Consider the following 19,229-nt stretch of genomic DNA (forward strand, 5'->3'; position numbering starts at 1 on the left):
TCATTCCATATTTCTCTCCCCTCCAACCTCATGCCCTCTCATTCTCCTGCTCTACCACTCCCCTCCCCGGCTGCCTTCTTTCCCTTATTTTGCTTTAGCTTCCACATATGAGAAAAAACATTTGACTGTTGATTTTCTGAGCCTTGCTTATTTCATTTAGCATGATTTTCTCCCCTGTACAGTCTAAAAAGTTATTGGAAGTCCTAAGAATTTACCTTAAAAAATTCTTGAAAACACAGAAATGCCCCAACATATGCCATTAGCTGCCAGAACAGTAATATCATCATTGTCTTATTGCCTTTAGAAAATGATGCTTGGATACTTGTTAGAAAATAAGTAAAAAGTCAAGTAACTTCTTAGCATTATGAGAATAGTTTGATCTTACAGATTTACAGAAAGTATCCTTTGAATCCCCGGAGTCCCCATACCCCACCTTAAGAATCATTGCTCTGTACTGTGTTCTATAGAGAATATACTCTGTTGGCAAATTTTTATAGAGTTTTTTCCCTCCCACATCTCTTCCTCAGGCTTTTGATCTTCTTAATTGGTACTTACGAGTAGGTAAGAAATTATAATCGCTTAGGGACAGTTTATTCTTCCTGGCTAATTTTCACAAAATAAAGGGGCTCAATCAGTAACTCTGTCGGCAGTGTAATCATGGAGACATAATGTATACCCTTCCTTGAGCATATTTACAAAGCACCAGAATAACAGATGCAAAGATAGTAAATACACGAATGTTCGGTTAACCAGGAGACTTTCTCAAGATAATGAGTTCTTAATCAGTAAAAATGGAAGAAAATTCCCAGCAGAAAAAAGTGACGTATAATGATGAAATTGGAGAAGAGTTATAAAAGGATTGATGAGCTTAAATTTGAAGTATATTAAATATTCTGGATTATTGGTCAGTCTTCCCTCAGCCTTGAACTTTTTTATCTCACAAACCAGTCAAATGTAAGAAACCAGGCTGAGATAGTGTTTATAGGGGGAGCAAAAAGGATATTAAAAAAAATTTTTTTTGTCTTTTAATATCATAATTATTTCATAAGAGTGACTAGATATATCTGCATACTCTGTGCTATTATTTGGATCTGGACTGTCCTTTCAAATGCCTAGATTATTTAAAGATTTGGTCCCAAGCTTGTTACTCTTGAGAGGTGATGGAATTGTTTCTAAGTGGGGCCTAGTGGGAGGTCTAAGTCATTCATGTGTGTCCTGGAAGAGGACTATTGAACTCCAGTTTATTTTTCTCTCCCATACTTCCTGCCACAAAGTGAACAGTTTTGCTCTGACACACACTCCTATCATGACCTACTATCTCTGCCCTTCAGTTGCCTAAAAGCAATGTCAGCCCAGTCATGGACTGGAACCTCCAAAACTGTGAGCCAAAATAAACCTTTCCATTTGTAAGCTGTTTATCTCAGGTGTTTGTTGCAGTAAAAGAAAATTTACACACCCTGATAAGTTCCATGTGATACAGATTCTTAAAATATTAAAGAAGGTACTGTATTAAAAGAGTGATCTGTGCATTGTGCATGTAAATCCAATTTCGTGATTTGGAGATTAGAAGCAAAGAGAACATTTAGTAGAGGTTTCTCCCAACCACCTGCTTTCACCATGAAAGATTAAATGAAACAAACATGAGGTTGTTTACTTTCCCCAATATCTCAGGCCTCTCGGAGCACCTACTTCTGTTTTCCTTCTCCTGTGCCTTTCAGCACCTCAAGCATTTATACTCAGCAAAGCCTTCCATGATTCTTTTTCCACCTGAAACAGAATTGAACCCAGGCCCTGGAACATGCTAGGCAAGTACTCTACTGCCAAACAACATCCTAAGCTCCAGCCTTGTGTGATTCTTATCTGAACTTAGCCAATATGTCTTTAAGTTCCCTTTACATCATTATTATAATTTTGGAATTATTTTTGGAAGAGCTTGTTTTCCATGAGGTATAAGCTCCATGGGGGTGAGATCATACCTCTTTTCATCATGAATCTGAAGGCCTTAGACAGTCTGTGATTCGATATAAGCACTTCATATCTGTTGAATAAGTAAAAGTCCTTTAAATATTTCACTCCTCTAAGTATACAATAGAAAATCTGTCATTGTGAAGTGTTTTCTGCATAAATTATAATAGTGTTAAAAATTGCTGCTTAATACCTCCAATACAGATTAGAAGTTCTTTTTAATTTTTTAGTTCACCTAAGATCTTTAACAGATTATAAGGCCATTTTAAGAAAATGGTGACTCAAGAAAATTCTTACGAGAATAAAAATTGATAGGGTAATTTGCAGTGAGTATATAATGAGCAGATAGCCATTTATAATAGTGCATCAGATCTTCTTCATTTTAATCAACACTCAAGTCTTTATATTAATGAGGAGAATAGGCTGGACATGGTGGCACACACCTGTACTCCTAGCAGTTTGGGAGGCTGAGACATGATGAGCCAGCCTTAGCGACGGCGAGGCACTAAGGAATTCAGTGTCTGAATAAAATATAAAATAGGGGTAGGGATGTGGCTCAGTGGTTGATTGACCATGAGTTCAATACCTAGCCACCCCCCCCCCAGAAAAAGAAAGAATAATAACAGATAATAAAAAACAATAATCAGAATAGGTGTTCTCTTTATAGAGTGCATTATAGGAATTCTGGAAACAGACTTCTTAATTGTTTTTCTCAGGCCAGTGTTAAAATGAATTTATATTTTCTTTCCAAGTGAATAATCTAGATGAGATACCTAGAAAATGTAAAATTTGTTGTAATTCTACCTGTAGACATTTGAGGATTACATATATATATATATATATGTGTGTGTGTGTGTGTGTGTGTGTGTTATATACATACCCACAATATAGTAACAAAATAATCTTAGGAAATCATGCAAGGTAGGTGGTTTTTTTTTTTATAAAGGATTACAGTATTATGCAAGAGGTGGCAAGTTGTAGCCATATTTAAGTGAGGGAAAATAAGATGAATTCATAGTAAGAGGAAATAGGACAAAAGAAGATCCAGAATGGTTGTGATTCATTCATTATTCATTTCTAAATGATTTTTTCAATTGTCATTAACTTTTGGCACATTTGCTTTCTTTCACTTGTATTCATTCTTTCTCTAAATATATATATGCACACATGTGCACATACATAGCAGACAAGGATATATGTATCTCACATATACATTTATTAAATCATTTGAGATATGCAAATATAATTATATGTTCCCCCTAAATACCTCTCTTCCATAATCACAATATCATCACTTTCAAGAAATTTAACATTGCAGATTATATTCAGATTTCTCAATTACCACCAAAATGTCCTTTATAGCTCTTGTGGGAGGTGGGATATTTTGAATCTAATAAAGGAAGGATTCAACTCTAGAACACTCCCCACCTCCCTCCCTCCCTCTCCCCCCTCCTCTCTCTCTCTCTCTTTCTCTCTCTCACACACACACACACACACACTTTTTCATTCTTTCTCTGCATTGACATATTTGAAGAGTCTAGCCTACCACTTGGCTTGTGTAAAATGTTGAGAACTGTAGGGCACCAAATGAATACCTTTTTTAAAAATTGGGTTACATTACAGTATATTCCTCTAATATTCCTCTAAGATATAAATAGTTTTATATTTTAACTTTTTTTTTTTTTTTTTGGTCTTCCTTTTAGGAACTGGGGATTGAACCCAGGACTTTCACACATATGAGGCACATACTTTGCCACTGAACTACATTCCAGCCCACATTTTGGTATTTTTGAAATAGGAATGTATCTTGATTCACTTTTGTATATATTATTGTAGCATTATTTCTTGGATTTGTTCCCCCCCCCCCCCCCCGAAGACCTTTGATTAAATTGATCATATGTCTTTGTCCCTGTGGTATCTTAAAATTAAAGAAGTCCAGCATACTGTTTTTCATGTCAACTAAGTTATGTGAGAAAACAATGATATGAATTATGATTATAAGACATATATTGTAAGTCTCAGTGTCAGCTATTTAAAAACATTCATCTTTAACTCAGTTATCATTAGATATTAAAAGAAAACAGCATGTCTTACATTAGTAACAAGGGCCATTTTGGCATAGTAAATCTAAAAAAGATTTCTAAACAAATACAAGAAATATTTGTCTTACTGAACACTTAAATTAGAAAGTGAAAAAAGGATAAACATGGCATTTTAAGTCCTGAATTAACAAACTAAGAAAAACTGCATCTGTTATTCAGCAAGTAGCAAGAACTTCAGCTAAATATCAGTATCAAACCAATAATTTTTCCTATTAATTGCCTTTGGGGGTATATTTTTTAGTGTTTTATAGTTTATATTTTTCCTAATCTTCAAGTGCCCTGATATTTGGGGGGAGGGGGCTTTTTTGTACTTTAAAATTTTTAATGAAGCCAGGCATGCTGGCATATGCCTGTAATCCCAGTGGCTCAGGAGGCTGAGGCGGAAGGATTTCAAGTTCAAAGCCAGCCTCAGCAACTTAATGAGGCTCCATGCAACTTAGGGAGACTCTGTCTCAAAAAATAAAAATAAAATAGGCTGGGGATGTGGCTGAGTGGTGAAGCACCCTGGGTTCAATACCTGGTACTAAAAAAAAATTGTAGTGACATCTAAAGCTTTTTATTTTCATAAAGTATATTAATTTTAAGAGCATATTATTGATGTGAATGCCTATATTGCCATCTCAAGACTATAAACATCTTGTTAATTAACATATATACATCTGTTATTTTTGCTATTCCCATGGTTTTGCAACTATCATACTATGTAAATTGATTATAGTTTTTTAAATAAAAAGACAAGGGTAATAGTGAAGGCTGTTCCCTATAACATCATTTACATTTTTTTTTAATGGTCAACCTTTTTTTTTTTTTTAACTGATACGTAAGTATCATCTAGATTTATTTATTTATTTGTTTGGTACTGAGGCTTGTACTCAGGGGCACTCCACCACTGAGCCACATCCCAGCCCTGTTTTGTATTTTATTTAGAGAAGGTCTCACTGACTTGACTAGTGTCTTGCTTTTGCTGAGGCTGGTTTTAAACTTGTGATCCTTCTACCTTAGCCTCCTGAGCCGCTGGAATTACAGGCCTGAGCCACCGTGCCCAGCAATCCATGCAGATTTTTGAGGTGCCATGTGATGTTTCCACATATTACACATTATTTAATGTTCTAATCCTGGTAAACATCTATCTCTTCAAACCTTTATCATTTCTTTATAGTGAATACCGCATTTAAAATCCTTTTATTTATCTTTTTAAAAATTTATCTTTATCCTTATCTGTAGTTACTATTCTGGGCAATAGCATAGCAGAACTTCTTAGTCCTATTTAATTGTAACTTAGTACCCATTGATCACCCTCTCCCAATCCCTCCCAGCCTCTGCTAAGCTCCATTCTCCTTTCAGTATCTATGAGCCCTGATGATTTTTCTACTTGGTCATCATCTGCATTATCTTCTGGGGTCTTATTTTACTGTCATATTGCTAGGATTTTTAAAATTTAATACACAATATTTCTTTCTTTTAGCCTTAGAAAATTATTAACATAACAACATAACCTTAAATTTGGAGCTATACATTTTGTGGGGCGGGGGGTGGCAGGGGATACCAGGGATTGAACTCAGGGACACTCAACCACTGAGCCACATCCCCAGCCCTTTTTTGTATTTTGAGACAGGGTCTCACTGAGTTGCTTAGCACCTTACAGTTGCTGAGGCTGGTTTTGAACTGGTGATCCTCCTACCTCAGCCTTCTGAGCCAGGGGGATGACAGGCATGCACCACTGCACCCAACTGGAGCTATACTTTAAATGAGACAATTTTTTGTTGTTGTTTGGGTTTTTTTATTTGTTTGTTTTGTGTGTGTGTGTGTGTGTGTGTGTGTGTTGCTAGGGATTGAACCCAGGGCCTCAGGCTTTTGCACTCTCCGGATTGAGACATAGCCCCATCCCTAAATGAGATACTTTTACTTGCAAGTTAGCATATACAGTGATCATTAAATTCCTGGCCTTGGGGAAATTCTGTGTATTTCTGTTTTCCTGTGGTCATTTTGTTTCTTTTTGAATTCTAACCAAAGATGTATGCACGTTCTTTCCAGTTCTTGTGCTGACAATCAGTGTTTACGGAACATGAAAGGAGGACAGTGTTGACTAATGTTTCACATATATTCACTTTGTCTCTTGTGGTGATATTTTAATTTCTTTGTGAACTCTTTTCTTTTTTTCTTCAACCAGCTTCAAACTACAAATGCCAGTTGAAGTTTCATTTGTAGGCATTTACTTTTTTTTAATACAATTTTTAGAATTATTTTTTAGTTGTACATGGACACACTATCTTTATTTATTTTTATGTGGTGCTGAGGATCGAACCCAGGGCCTCACACATGCTAGGCGAGCGCTCTACCACTGAGCCACAATCCCAGCCCTGGCATTTACTTTTTTATCTTTGACTACTTCTCTTGGAGTTTATCTACATTGACTTCAGCTATCTCCAGAGAAATTTCCAGAACCATATTTTTAGTCCTAATATTCCAGGGCTTACAGAAAATAACTAACCAACTATCCTAGTATGAGATCTTTCAAAAATGAGTGATCTTTTCTTTTTTCAAGTGATTTCTTATTATCATCTGATCTCCCTGCTCAAAACACAGAAAATTCTATTCTCATTTTTGTCCAAACTAGTCAATACTAATATCCAGTTGAATTTCAAGATGATTAGTGAAAGACAGGTAAGCCCTAGCACTAGCTAGATTCAGTGCAGCAAAATTCAAAATAATTTCAGCAATACCTTGAAAAAAATTTTAATAGTAATTGACCTTTGTTGTTTTTCTCTGTTGTTTTCACTGCTGAGAAACTATTTCATCTCTGACCTTAACTGCATTGCGAATGTAATTGTAATGTCTGTGGAGACTACAAGGTTATGTTAGAGGGTACATAACAGTTCTTTCTTTTTAATAACTCTTTCCATCTTATGATGTAAAGCATCAAGTAGTTTTGACAACAAAAATTAGTTTTTGCAGTCCCCAACTTTTACTTTCCGTAGGTACCACTTTCAAGTTCTTTGGCTGATCTTCTATTGATTTTCTACTATGAAAGAAGAGAGGTTAGCCCTCTTTGTATCCCATATTTTACACACAAAAACACACTGCCATTTCCTTCCTCCAATAATACAGTAAAAGTTTATTTTCTGCTGGGCACAGTGGCACATGCCTGTGATCCCAGCAGCTCAGGAGACTAAAGCAGGAGGAATGCAAGTTTAAAGCCAACCTAAGCAACTTAAATGAGACCCTGTCTCAAAATAAATTTTTAAAAGGGCTAGGGATGTGGCCATTGGATTCATTCCCTAGTCACAAAGTATTTTCTTCTCACATAAAACATGGTACTAGTGTCTGTGACAATGTGGTTATTCAGGATTAGTATACTGATTGTCAAAGTATGGTCCAGGGAACCAACAGCGATTCCCAGGATCTTTCCAGGGGTCCATAAAATCTAAAATATTTTTGTTAAATAATATTAAGATATTTGTGTTTTTGACTCTTCTTTCACAGCTATAGAGTGGCAGTTTTCCAATAGTTGTGTGAAATGGAATGATGTCTATATAGTGACAGTAAATAAAACGTGTGCTTATGTGTTCTTATGTTTTTTAAAAGGTTTCTAAGTTCTCAACTTTTCAAAAATGTAATATAATGTCACTATATTTTGTTTTGGAAGTAAGAGTTATTTTTCATTAAAAACTGTTAAATGTTAACTTGTTTGCTGGATTTTTTTTTTCAGTGATACTGAACAAATATTGATAACTGGTTTCATTTAATTAGAAATAGATTCTACCACATTTTAAAATAACGTTCGTTAGAAATTACTCTGGGTACTTACATTTTATTATGTTTTAATTTATTATGAGGTGAAAAGAACTGTTTTTCTTAATACTTTTCACATGGCATGCTGTAGTATAGGAACTATCTAGTATTAATATTAGAATAGTAAGGCCTTCATGAACTTCATCCCAGTTTGCCAGAATGATTTTTCTTCCTATATTTTCAGGAGGAAACAAGTAGATTGCTTCATCAGCATTTCATTTCAACAAATATATTTCAAGCATTTGTGCTTAGATACTAAGAGAAAGATAGAAGCATAAGATAAATTGTGTGTAATTGACCTGGCCGAGTCAGAAATTTATTTCAGTGTCTTAAGTACCCATCCCTATCCAGTAATCAACATTCAGGTTGATGACTGAATTGCTGCAGAATTCTCCACAATCAAAAACCAAACAGATATTATATATTAGGTCTAATTAAGATACAAAAGATAGGAGCCGGGGTTATGGCTCATTGGTGGAGCTCTTTCCTAGCATGTGTGAGGCCCTGGGCTCAATCCTCAGCACCACATAAAAATAAATAAATAAAATAAAGATATTGTGTCCAACTAAGGAATAAATATTTTAAAAAAAAGATACAAAAGATGCTAGGATATCTCAGAAATATAACAAATATGCGGGGAAAAGTTTTTTAATTAGCGTTACCAAATGATTTAGCATGTATTATTTTAATGATACCCCTATAACTAAAAATACTGTTCACAGTGTATTGATGGCTGTCTCAGGTGCTCAAATGATAGCTGACATGCACAAAATACATACAGATTGGGTTTCAGATGAGCTGTTTTGACTTCTGATCTTTTGCTTTTACTTAAACACCATGTTCCTTGAGAGTTCGAAATAGTTCTTTCTCCTACACTTGAAGATATTTTGGAAGATATAGCAGAAATTAGTCTAAAGGCTTCGACTCCTTATTCTCTATAGTTAAATTACTAGAATAAATAAAAATTCTCATTTGCTTATAATTGATATAAATTTTGTGAGAGGTTTGAAGTTTGAATGTACTTTTTTGGCTATCGGAAATTTTCTTGTTTCATGCTATTAAAAATCTTCAAATACATTGTTTTACTGATCTTAATAACTAGTCTCTGAGAACATTCAGTTGACACTTAAATGATATTCATTTGCCCACAATGTAATATTAGTAATGAGATGCCATAGAAATTACATAGATTAAGGGATTTACCCACTGCCACTAATAAGAGATTCAGACACCAATTGGTGAACAAGTAGAGAGAACTTTTGGTCATCAGTTAATTGTCTATTAATAATTTAGTTATTAATTTTGTTTTTATTCTGCCTCCCCTGTCCTCATAGGTTTGTAAAAGAATGGACTTGGTCTGCCAGAGAATGTTGAATCAGGGATTTCTGAAAGTGGAAAGGTACCATAATCTATGTCAGAAACAAGTTAAAGCACAACTTCCAAGGTATGATATGGCAAACAGTGGAATTAATTTATAGTTGGGGGTATTTTTGTTTCTTGTTTCGGAGGCTTTTGTTTGTTTTTATTTTTGCAAGGATAGTCTTTATTTGTTTATTTATTTAGAGACAGGATCTTGATGTACTGCTTGGGCTGGCCTTGAACTTGCAATCCTCTTGGATTATAAGCATGCATCACTGTACCTGGCTAGACTTTTAGTGTTTTCAGTAATGCTGCTAGGAAAACCAGGTATCTTCATGTAAATCAATGAATTTTTTTTTTGGACCCCTTCCTCAGACTGTATACAAAAGGACCATAGATCCAAGTGTAGATTGTCAGCCCAATACTCTAAAATCCTTAGAAGAAAACTTAAATAATAAATCTTCATGAATTTGGATTGGGCAATGGTTTCTTCTACATGACAACAAAAACATAAATGGTAAAAAAATAAAGTAGGCAAGTTAATGTCAAAATTTTACAAAGTTTTGTGGCTTAAAGGATACCATCAAGAAAGTGAAAAAAAAAAAAACCCATAGAGAAAATTGTGTGAATCATATTTGATAAGTGACTTGTATTTAAATTATGTGAGAAACTTTGACAACTCATAAAACAACCAAATTCAAAGTGGACAAATAATCTCTTTCTCCAGAAAAGATATGCTCATACCTGGTAAGCATATGAAAGATGGAAGATGTTCAGTATCAATTGTTATAAGGGAAATGTGACTAAAACCATTACAAGGGGCTGGGGATATATCTCAGTTGGTTGAGTGTTTGCCTTGCATGCACAAGGCCCTGGGTTCAATCCCCAGCACCACCAAAAAAAAAAAAAAAAAAAATTATTATGAGATAACACTTTCCATCTTCTTGGGTGGTGAAATAAGAAACCAAAAATGTTGAGTGAAATGTGGACATATTGGAGCCTTCTTTTATTACCATTGAAATATAAGACAGAACAGCCACTTTTAAAAACAGTTTGGCTGTTTTTAAAAAGTTAAATAGACTTACCATATGACCCAGCAATTTTACTCCTAAAGAGAAACTAAAACGTGTTCACACAAAATCTTATGGGTGGGAGTAGGGGATGTAACTTAGCAGTAAAGTACTTATCTAACATACATGAGGCCCTGCCTCAGTCCCCAGCATGGCTAAAGTATCAAAAACTTGTGTATACAATGGAGTATTACTCTGCATTAAAAAATGACAAAATCATAGAATTTGCAGGGAAATGGATGGCACTAGAGCAGATTATGCTAAGTGAAGCTAGCCAATCCCTAAAAAACAAATGCCAAATGTCTTCTTTGATATAAGGAGAGTAACTAAGAACAGAGTAGGGACGAAGAGCATGAGAAGAAGATTAACGTTAAACAGAGATGAGAGGTGGGAGGGAAAGGGAGAGAAAAGGGAAATTGCATGGAAATGGAAGGAGACCCTCAGGGTTATACAAAAGAACATACAAGAGGAAATGAGGGGAAAGGGAAAAACAATACAAGGGGGAGAAATGAAGGTCAGTAGAGGGGGTAGAGAGAGAAGAGGGGAGGGGAGGGGAGGGGAGGGGGGATAGTAGAGGACAGTCACTAGTATGGCAATATCTAAATCAATGGATGTGTAATTGATGTGATTCTGCAATCTGTATATGGGCTAAAAAGGGGAGTTCATAACCCACTTGAAGCAAAGTGTGAAAGATGATATATCAAGAACTATGTAATGTTTTGAACAACCAACAATAAAAAAAAATAAATAAATAACATGCTATTAAGTAAGGATTTAAATATTAATCAGATGAAATATGTTTGGAACCTTGTAGTTAAAATTGTGAGTAATTTCTCTCAATTTAAAAAATAAAATAAAATAAAAACTACAAAAAAAAAAAAAACTTGTGTATAAATGTTATTGGCAGAATTATTTATAATAACCGAAAAGTAGAAACAACCCAATTATACATTAGCTAATAACTAGATATAGTGATGATATATGATAGAATGTTCAGCAATAAACAGGTACATGCTGGAATATGAATAAACCATGAGAACTATGTTAATGAAAGAAACCAGACCCAAAAACACATACTGTGATTCCTTTTATTACAAACATGTTCGGAATAAACAAATGTATAGAAATAGAAAATAGATTAGTATTGGCAGAAGGAAGAGTGTTAATGGTTACATGTCCTTCATCTGTGTCCTTCATCTATGATTAAAATGTTCTGTAATTAGGTGGTGATAATTGTACAACGCTGAATATATTAAACACTAAATTGTACACTTTAAAATAGTGAAGTTTATATGTGTTAATTCCTTCTGAACAAAATTGTTGAAAAGTTTGAAGGAAGTAAATTTCATTTTAATTTTTGTGGTACGTGGGATTGAAACAGGAACCTTGCACATGCTAGGCAAGTGCTCAACAGATAAGCTGTCCCCTGCTCAGGAAGTAAATTTTATGAGCAAAAATATGTAGTCTCTTACCTAAGGGTCCCAATATATTTATTTCATTTACCTAATTTCTTTGATTCACATAGCCATTAGAGTGATAATAGCCAAGAAAACAAGTCAGAGATTGAAATTAAGTGTAAAAAAATATATATATATATTTTTTGTAGTGCTATGGCCTTAACTCAGGGCTTCTTGCATTCTAGGCAACTGCTCTATCACTGAACGGTATTCCCAGTCCTAATTCTTTTTTAATATGAAGTTATTTTTTCCCCAAAATATTTTGTCAGTAAGTGCTAGTCCTCAGGAAGGATTCCTGTGCATTATAATTAAATTATGACCCAAATGTAGATTTCTAAGTTGATAATGAAAATTGATAATTTTATTAAGGCATTTTAATTGTTTAACATTTTAGTTCACAGTTATGCTTTAATTATCATTTATTTTTGTATCATTATTTTAGGAGAGAGTCAGAAAGGAGAAACCATTCTTTAGCTCGTCATGCAGACATCCTTGCTGCTGTGGAAACAAGGCTGTCACTATTAAATATGACTTTTATGAAGTATGTAGATTCCAATCTCTGCTGCTTCATCCCAGGAAAGGTAAAATACAACTGCTTGTCCAAAATAGCTTGATTGTCCTGTGTAAATTTTAAATTATTATAAACTTATTATTAAAATTATTATATATTTTAAATTATTATAAACTTATTAAAATTATTATAAGTGATTTTTGAGATGTTAGAATTGTTCTTCTGAATAAGTTTCTATGAATGTCTTTGTTGTATAGTTATCAATAAAGATATGTATGTGTGATGTTTATATTTAAAATTCCAATTATGAAATTCACAGTAGAAGCTCTGGTAGTCTGTAAAAAGCTTGTTAAGTGTTCATATGCAAGCTTGGCACAGTGACACATGCCTGTAATCTCAGTGACTCTGGAGGCTGAGGCAGGAGGACTGCAAGTTCAAAGCCAGTCTCAGCAACTTAGCAAGGCCCTGACAATTTAGTGAGACACTGTCTCAAAATAATAAAATTTTTAAAAAAGGACTAACTCAATGGTTAAGTGTCCGTGGGTTCAATTCCTGGTACCAAAAGGAAAAAAGAATTCATACTCAAGAAAAAATACTGAATTTTTACTTTCATTAAATGCCTAAGATACTGCAATGAATAAGAGATGGGTTATCCTGCTTTCAAGATTTTGTAATTTGGGGGAGGTGGAGAAAGACAAGTTTGTTTTGTTTTGTTGGAGAAATGTTTTATAATGACAACCTTATAAACTTTCCGATTTGACCAGAATACATAATTGCCACATAACAACACAATCAGAGCTAAGTAATGGTCCTCTTTAGTATAGAAATAAGTATATTTTGGTATATTTACCTTTAATAAGTTAATGAAAATCCCAACATACCACATGCTTCTTAATGAACTGTAAATCCAGTTGAGATATAGAAGCAGTAGAGAAGTACTTAAGTCATTTTGACACCTGGTTGATGCTTGGAAAAGATCTTAAAATGGTTGTAATGTTGTATTTTTGTTATTTCCATAGATAATTTATATTGTCAATACCATATATGTACTATCTTTTTTTTAGTTTTCTATGACATTTATTCTGAGGGACAGTCCTACAACTTATAATTTCTTTTAAACAATGAACACATCTTCTTATAGGGTTTGGGTTTTGGTGTTTTCTTGTTTTTGTTTTTGTTTTAGTAGAGGGACACAATACCTCTATTTTATTTATTTACTCTTAAATATTGTGTTGAGATCGAACCCGGTACCTCACACATGCTAGACAACCCCCCAGCCCCTACTTATAATTTTATTGAAATATTCCTTGGTATATATCACTTTTCTTATATTACCTACAAAGGCTTTTATAGTTACTGTAAGAGTATAAGAGGATGACTAACTAGAAGCTTTAGATTCTGATTTTTTTTTTTTTTTTTTTTTGGTTCTAGAGATTGAATCCCAGAGTGCTTTACCACTGACCTACATCCCCAGCCCTTTATATGTTTTATTTTAAAATGGGATCTTGCTAAATTGCTGAAGCTGGCCTAGAATTTGTAATCCTCCTGCTTTAGCCTCCCAAGTTGCTGGGATTATAGGCATGTGCCACTGTGCTTGGCATAGATTCTGATTCTTATGCCAGATTTTATCTGAATCTGATTTATTAAATCCTTAACTCGTAGTGTTACTTTTGAGTCAGTATAGGTTGTCCCCTCCAGCTTCATAATTTCTATTGCACGTCTCATTTTTAGAGTATGAACATTTAAGAAGACATTTACAGTTTTCAGAACTTCAGACAGTTCAGGTAGCTGTTAAACTAACAGAGTGGAGTAATTTGTGGCCAAGTTCATGGGTCTGCAGAAATTAAAATATTTACTATTTGACTTTTACAGAAGAAGATGCCAGTCAGTAATGGGGATTTTTGCTATATAAGCAAAAGAGCTCAAGCCCATTTGAGTCCTGTATTTTTTTTGGGGGGGTGGGGGGTGGGGGGTGGGAATACCTGTTGGCTTCTCACTTTAAATTCTAATTCCCAAATAAAAGAACAAAATTAAGTTGCAGCCACAGAGGACATCTGTAGTTTCCAAGGTACAATAGATCCTACTATCCCTATTTCATTGATAAGAAAACTAAGGCCTAGAGAAGTTGATTTGACAAAAGCTATACTTCAGTCTTTTGATTTCTCAATTGCTTTTTTTTTTTTTTTACTTTTATCATCCATTTTTCTTTACTAGCACCCATTTCTTCACGAGAATTTATGCTAATTTTTTCTCTTACAAGCTCCTATCAAAAAATAACACACTTTTTGTGTTTATTCAGATATGTGTACCATCATACTTAATTCAGCTTGAATTATTTTTGTTCCTAAAAGTACCTTCTTTATAGCTTATATTTTTCCTAAAACAACAATATGTATACTCAGAATTTTTATTATTTGTGTTGCTGATTTTTTTTTTTTTTTTTAATAAATGACCCAACTTCTCACAAAGTCACACCACTTAAAGGTTCCACCTCTTCCCAACAATGCCCAGCTCAGGACCAAGCCTTCAACAGATTAGCATTTGGGGAACATTCCAGATATATATTATAGCAAATATTATACGAATAATTTTCTTTCTGCCCTATATAATTTTGATTCTCTGGTGATTTATTCCTGTTATCCCTCTGAATGTGCTCCTGGATTATAATATTTCAGGAGCTTTTATACTTTGCAAGAGAACTCATTTTGTGAATAAGATTGTGTATCCATTTTGTTAAAATTTGGATCTACTATCAGCATTTTATTTCACACGTGAATCTAGGCAGTAATAATGTAGTTTAAATTAGATTGCCAGAATTGTACCACAATTTTGAGAGTTTGCTGCTATTATCTAAGGCAGGGACCAAGAAACGTTTCTGGTAAATATTTTTGGCTTTATGGACCATGTGGTCTCTATTATAACCAATGGACTTGGAGAAATAACCATGGACAACATATAGTTCTAGTAAAATTTAATTTGTAAAAACTGGCACAGACCAAATAGAAAAATATTTGGACCACACTGACATCCCATTCATCTTCTCTCAGAACTGTTGTTATACATGGTTGACTTTCTCAAATCTTAGATTATATAAATCTGACACATGGAAGTTGTACTTTTTATACTAATCTCATGTCCACAGCAGGAGTTCCCACTAAAAATTTGTGCTGTATGTGAGTGGTGGACAGCTAACCATTCTGGAACATATAGTAATGCAATACGACATGATAGTCCCTGCTCTTGATCATTATTAGTAGCCCTGGTAAATCTTGTGTTCTCATGGAAATACAGTGTTGTCCAAATACAGGTTTCCCCAATGTGAGTGTATGTCTTAAAGCTGTCCCTAAACAGATGTAAACTCTATATATTAATGTGACTGGTTTGTTTTTAATGTTTTGGGAAAGAAAACTAGTGTTGTTGTATTTTGTTATCCAGAGCCAAAAGTTACACACCTTTTTTCCTGTTTGTTTTTACATTTTATCTATATTTGTCTTTTTCCCCCTGAATAATTTGAAAATAAGTTGGAAACATTATGATCCTTAAATTTTTGTGTTTCTTAAATATTTCAGTACATTTCCTAAGACACTCACTTAACCACAATACAAATAGAAAAATTGGAAAATTTAACACTGATATAACAACAAATTTATATTCAAATTTCATTACTTTTGTGGGGGGATGGGCTTACTGGGGATTTAACCCAAGGGCACTCTAACGCTGAGCTATATCCCTAACCCTTTTTATTTTTTTACTTTGAGACAAGAGTCTCACTAAGTTGCTGAGGCTAGCTTCTAACTAATAATCCTCTTGTCTCAACCTCTCAAGTCACCAGGGTTACAGGCATGTACCACCATGCCAGCAGATTTCATAACATCTCAATAATACTTGTCCTAACAGGTTTTTTTCCTCATTCCAGAATCTAATCTTAGGACCATATGTGGATTCTAATCTTGAATCTGAAACAGTTTCCTAGTCTGTTTTTGTATCTCTTGATTTTCACTTTTTGGAACAGCATAGGTTAGATATTTTGAGGGATGTCTTTCAGTTTAAGTTTTTATAATGTTTCCTGGTTTCATTTATTTTATAATTTTTAAAAAAATTTTTTAGTTGTAGATGGACAATATCTTTATTTATTTATTTCTATGTGGTACTGAGAATCAAATCCAGACCCTCATGCATGTGAGGTAAGCACTCTACCACTGAGCTTTATAATTGATTTTAATGTGAATATGCTCGTAAAAATCAAGATTAGTTGGGAGCTTTTCTTTGTTTTACTGTGAATGCCCTAAAATATATATAACTATAAGCTTTTAAAATGAAAAAAAAGAAAATTGGTCTATTTTCCTATTGAATTGTTAAATCCCTCCTCCACCCCCATCTTCCTGATCAGCTTTTTCTGTGCAGCAGCCTTAAATACAAACAGTGCAGAGAATCACCAGACTGATATATATCAAAACAGGCACTTCTGTAATCCCAGCAGCTTGGGAGGCTGAGGCAGGAGGATCACAAGTCATTTGAGGAAACCATGTAAGGGGTAGAAAATTTAAGAGGCTATAATACTTGAAACTATATTCAAATACATGCTGTACAAGAAATATTCAAAAAGTTTTAAATGCACTTAAAAATTTTAATATGAAAAAAATTTAAGTTAAATAAAATAGGTGGAAGGAGAAGTTAAGGAAATCTCAAGTAAAATAAAAAGACAAAGAAAGTGAGGAAAAATGAGGTCATACAGTCAATATTCAAATAAGCTTTGTTTGCTAAACAGATTAAAAAAGAGATGTTCTCTCACCCAAAAAGCCTAACCACTTAATATGTCATTTATTACTATGCCAATGTAAACAGAAATGAGATTGGCAAACTTTGTGTATTAGAAATGCAACAGTAGTTCAACACATTTGGCTTGTACCATACTTTTTTAAAACTTAAAAATATTTTTTATTACTTACTACTTTTACCTGAAGCCTGTGTAGGCTTTAGTGTGTGCATATTATTTGAATGGCATAGAAAAAACCATTAGGTGGTCTTTCCACTGGACTCAACGTAATTTATAGAAAATGACCATACCTACTCAGAAAATGAACGACTTTTCAGATGTGGTGAGTCTTGTATATGCCTTTAAAAGCCATTGTAGCCACCAATAAATCTGAATGGAAGGTGTGTGGTTCTTTTATAGTGTTGTTTTGGTTCATCAGGGTTTTTTTGGTTTGGTGTCCTTCATCTTGTCCTTTGCTTCCCACTATCTAAACATTATAAGCAACTATTTTAAATCTTATTGAAAATGTGAATTATCCCACTTGATTTAAATCTATATATAGTAAGATTTGAAAATATTACCTTTCCTAATAAGATATTTAAGCAAATGCAAAGAGATACTTTGCATTCATACTATCTTTAGAAGACTAAATACTAAAGAATAATTCATAACTTCTTTTATAGATGTACTTTTAGTATCAGCATCCCTGTGGGATATTTTGACATGAAATTTTCTGAAGAATAGTGATTATGGAAAAGATCGATTAAAATACACCCTAGAATAAATGCCTGGTGGACAATAGTACTACAAAATGTTGATTTCTTCTCGTCACCTGTCCATCCACATCATCTACCTGCCCCTTTGTCTGTTCTCCCTTCCCTTACCTGTTGAAGTTGCACATACTCCTTGTTATCATGTTCTCATTAGACCTACCCCAGTTCTCTGAAACAGATCTTATCTCTACTTTCTTTATTTTCACGTAATACTTTGCTTGTACAGTGAGTGTATTCCAGTCTGTCTGACTTATGCTTTGCTGTTGGGTCTTTCATGACGTCATTATGTTCCACTGATAGGACCTGTGTCTTTTCATGCCTGAACCTTTACAACAATCATTCCTAGTAGTTCAAACATACTGTTAATATTCTTCTACTGTATTTTTGTACAAACATAATTTCTAGAGATTTATTAATAAAGCTATGATAAACATATAAGTACAATTTTAAGGGGTTTTTTTTGTTTTGTTTTTAGAAATTCTGTTAACTTTGGCTTTTATTATTCTAAAAACTGTGCTCTTGGGATTGGGGATATAGCTCAGTTGGTAGAGTGCTTGCCTCACATGCATAAGGCTCTGGGTTCAGTCCCCCAGAACCACAAAAAACAAAACTGTATTCTTGTATTGAATTTAACTCTGTAACTTTTCCCTAAACAGTTTTGCTTAGGTATGTTGATATTAAGCAGTTAAACTATTTGACCATCATTATCCCTGATTTAAGAAACACTTATCAAATATCTGCCATATGCCAGACTCTGGTAGGCTCTAGAGATCTGACAGTAAAACTAGCTAGCTGTGATCTCTTCTGTCAGAGCTTACTGTATTATAATGAAGACAAATTAACAGAAAGATGTACTTGTATATTGTGAAGGGAAAATAAAAGATTTGATGACGTTGTTAACATGATTTATACTGGAGGAAGGTTCAGAGAACATAACTCTCAGAAAGTGAAATGTTATTGAGGCCTCAAGAATGAGTAAGGAATTTGATGTGGAGGAGATATACAAGAAAAATATTACAGAAAAAGGGGTCAGAATGTGCAGAAGCCCTCAGGCAAGAAAATTGGGGTTTTATTTAGTTCATAGAGTTAATGACCAATTTTTGGCTATAGATGCAAATATACTAGCCGAACATTATAAAAATAGTGGAGTATTGTGGTGCTTTTCTTACTTATAACCCACATGTACAACTTTATCCTGGCACTAGCAAAACATAAAATTAGTCAATGAACAACTTTTTAAAAAAATACTCTGCTCTGGGCTGGGGCTGGGGCTGAGCAGTAGTGCACTTGCCTGGCATGTGTGAGACACTGGGTTCGATTCTCAGCACTGCAGATAGATAGATAGACAGACAGACAGACAGACTGACTGACTCTTCTAAAATGAGTTTCTTACGGAGTAGAAATGCCAGAAGTGAAAACATCACTAACCACTAGTGCCTTAGAC

At 34.1% G+C, this 19,229-nt stretch overlaps 1 protein-coding gene across 1 annotated transcript in view; it reads left to right on the plus strand.

Annotated features, from left to right (window-relative positions):
• Nucleotides 1–19,229, plus strand: part of Fbxo28 (F-box protein 28) — a 32,812-nt gene that overhangs the window by 4,906 nt on the left and 8,677 nt on the right. The window contains exons 2-3 of the mRNA XM_046419135.1: nucleotides 9,194–9,303; nucleotides 12,188–12,326. Of these exons, the coding sequence (XP_046275091.1) occupies nucleotides 9,194–9,303; nucleotides 12,188–12,326 (249 nt within the window). The remainder of the gene's footprint in view (nucleotides 1–9,193; nucleotides 9,304–12,187; nucleotides 12,327–19,229) is intronic.

Source organism: Marmota monax, unplaced genomic scaffold, assembly GCF_021218885.2.
Source record: "Marmota monax isolate L192 unplaced genomic scaffold, Marmota_monax_Labrador192_F-V1.1 WCK01_AAM20220418_F8-fsc00153, whole genome shotgun sequence".
Taxonomy (NCBI): domain Eukaryota; kingdom Metazoa; phylum Chordata; class Mammalia; order Rodentia; family Sciuridae; genus Marmota; species Marmota monax.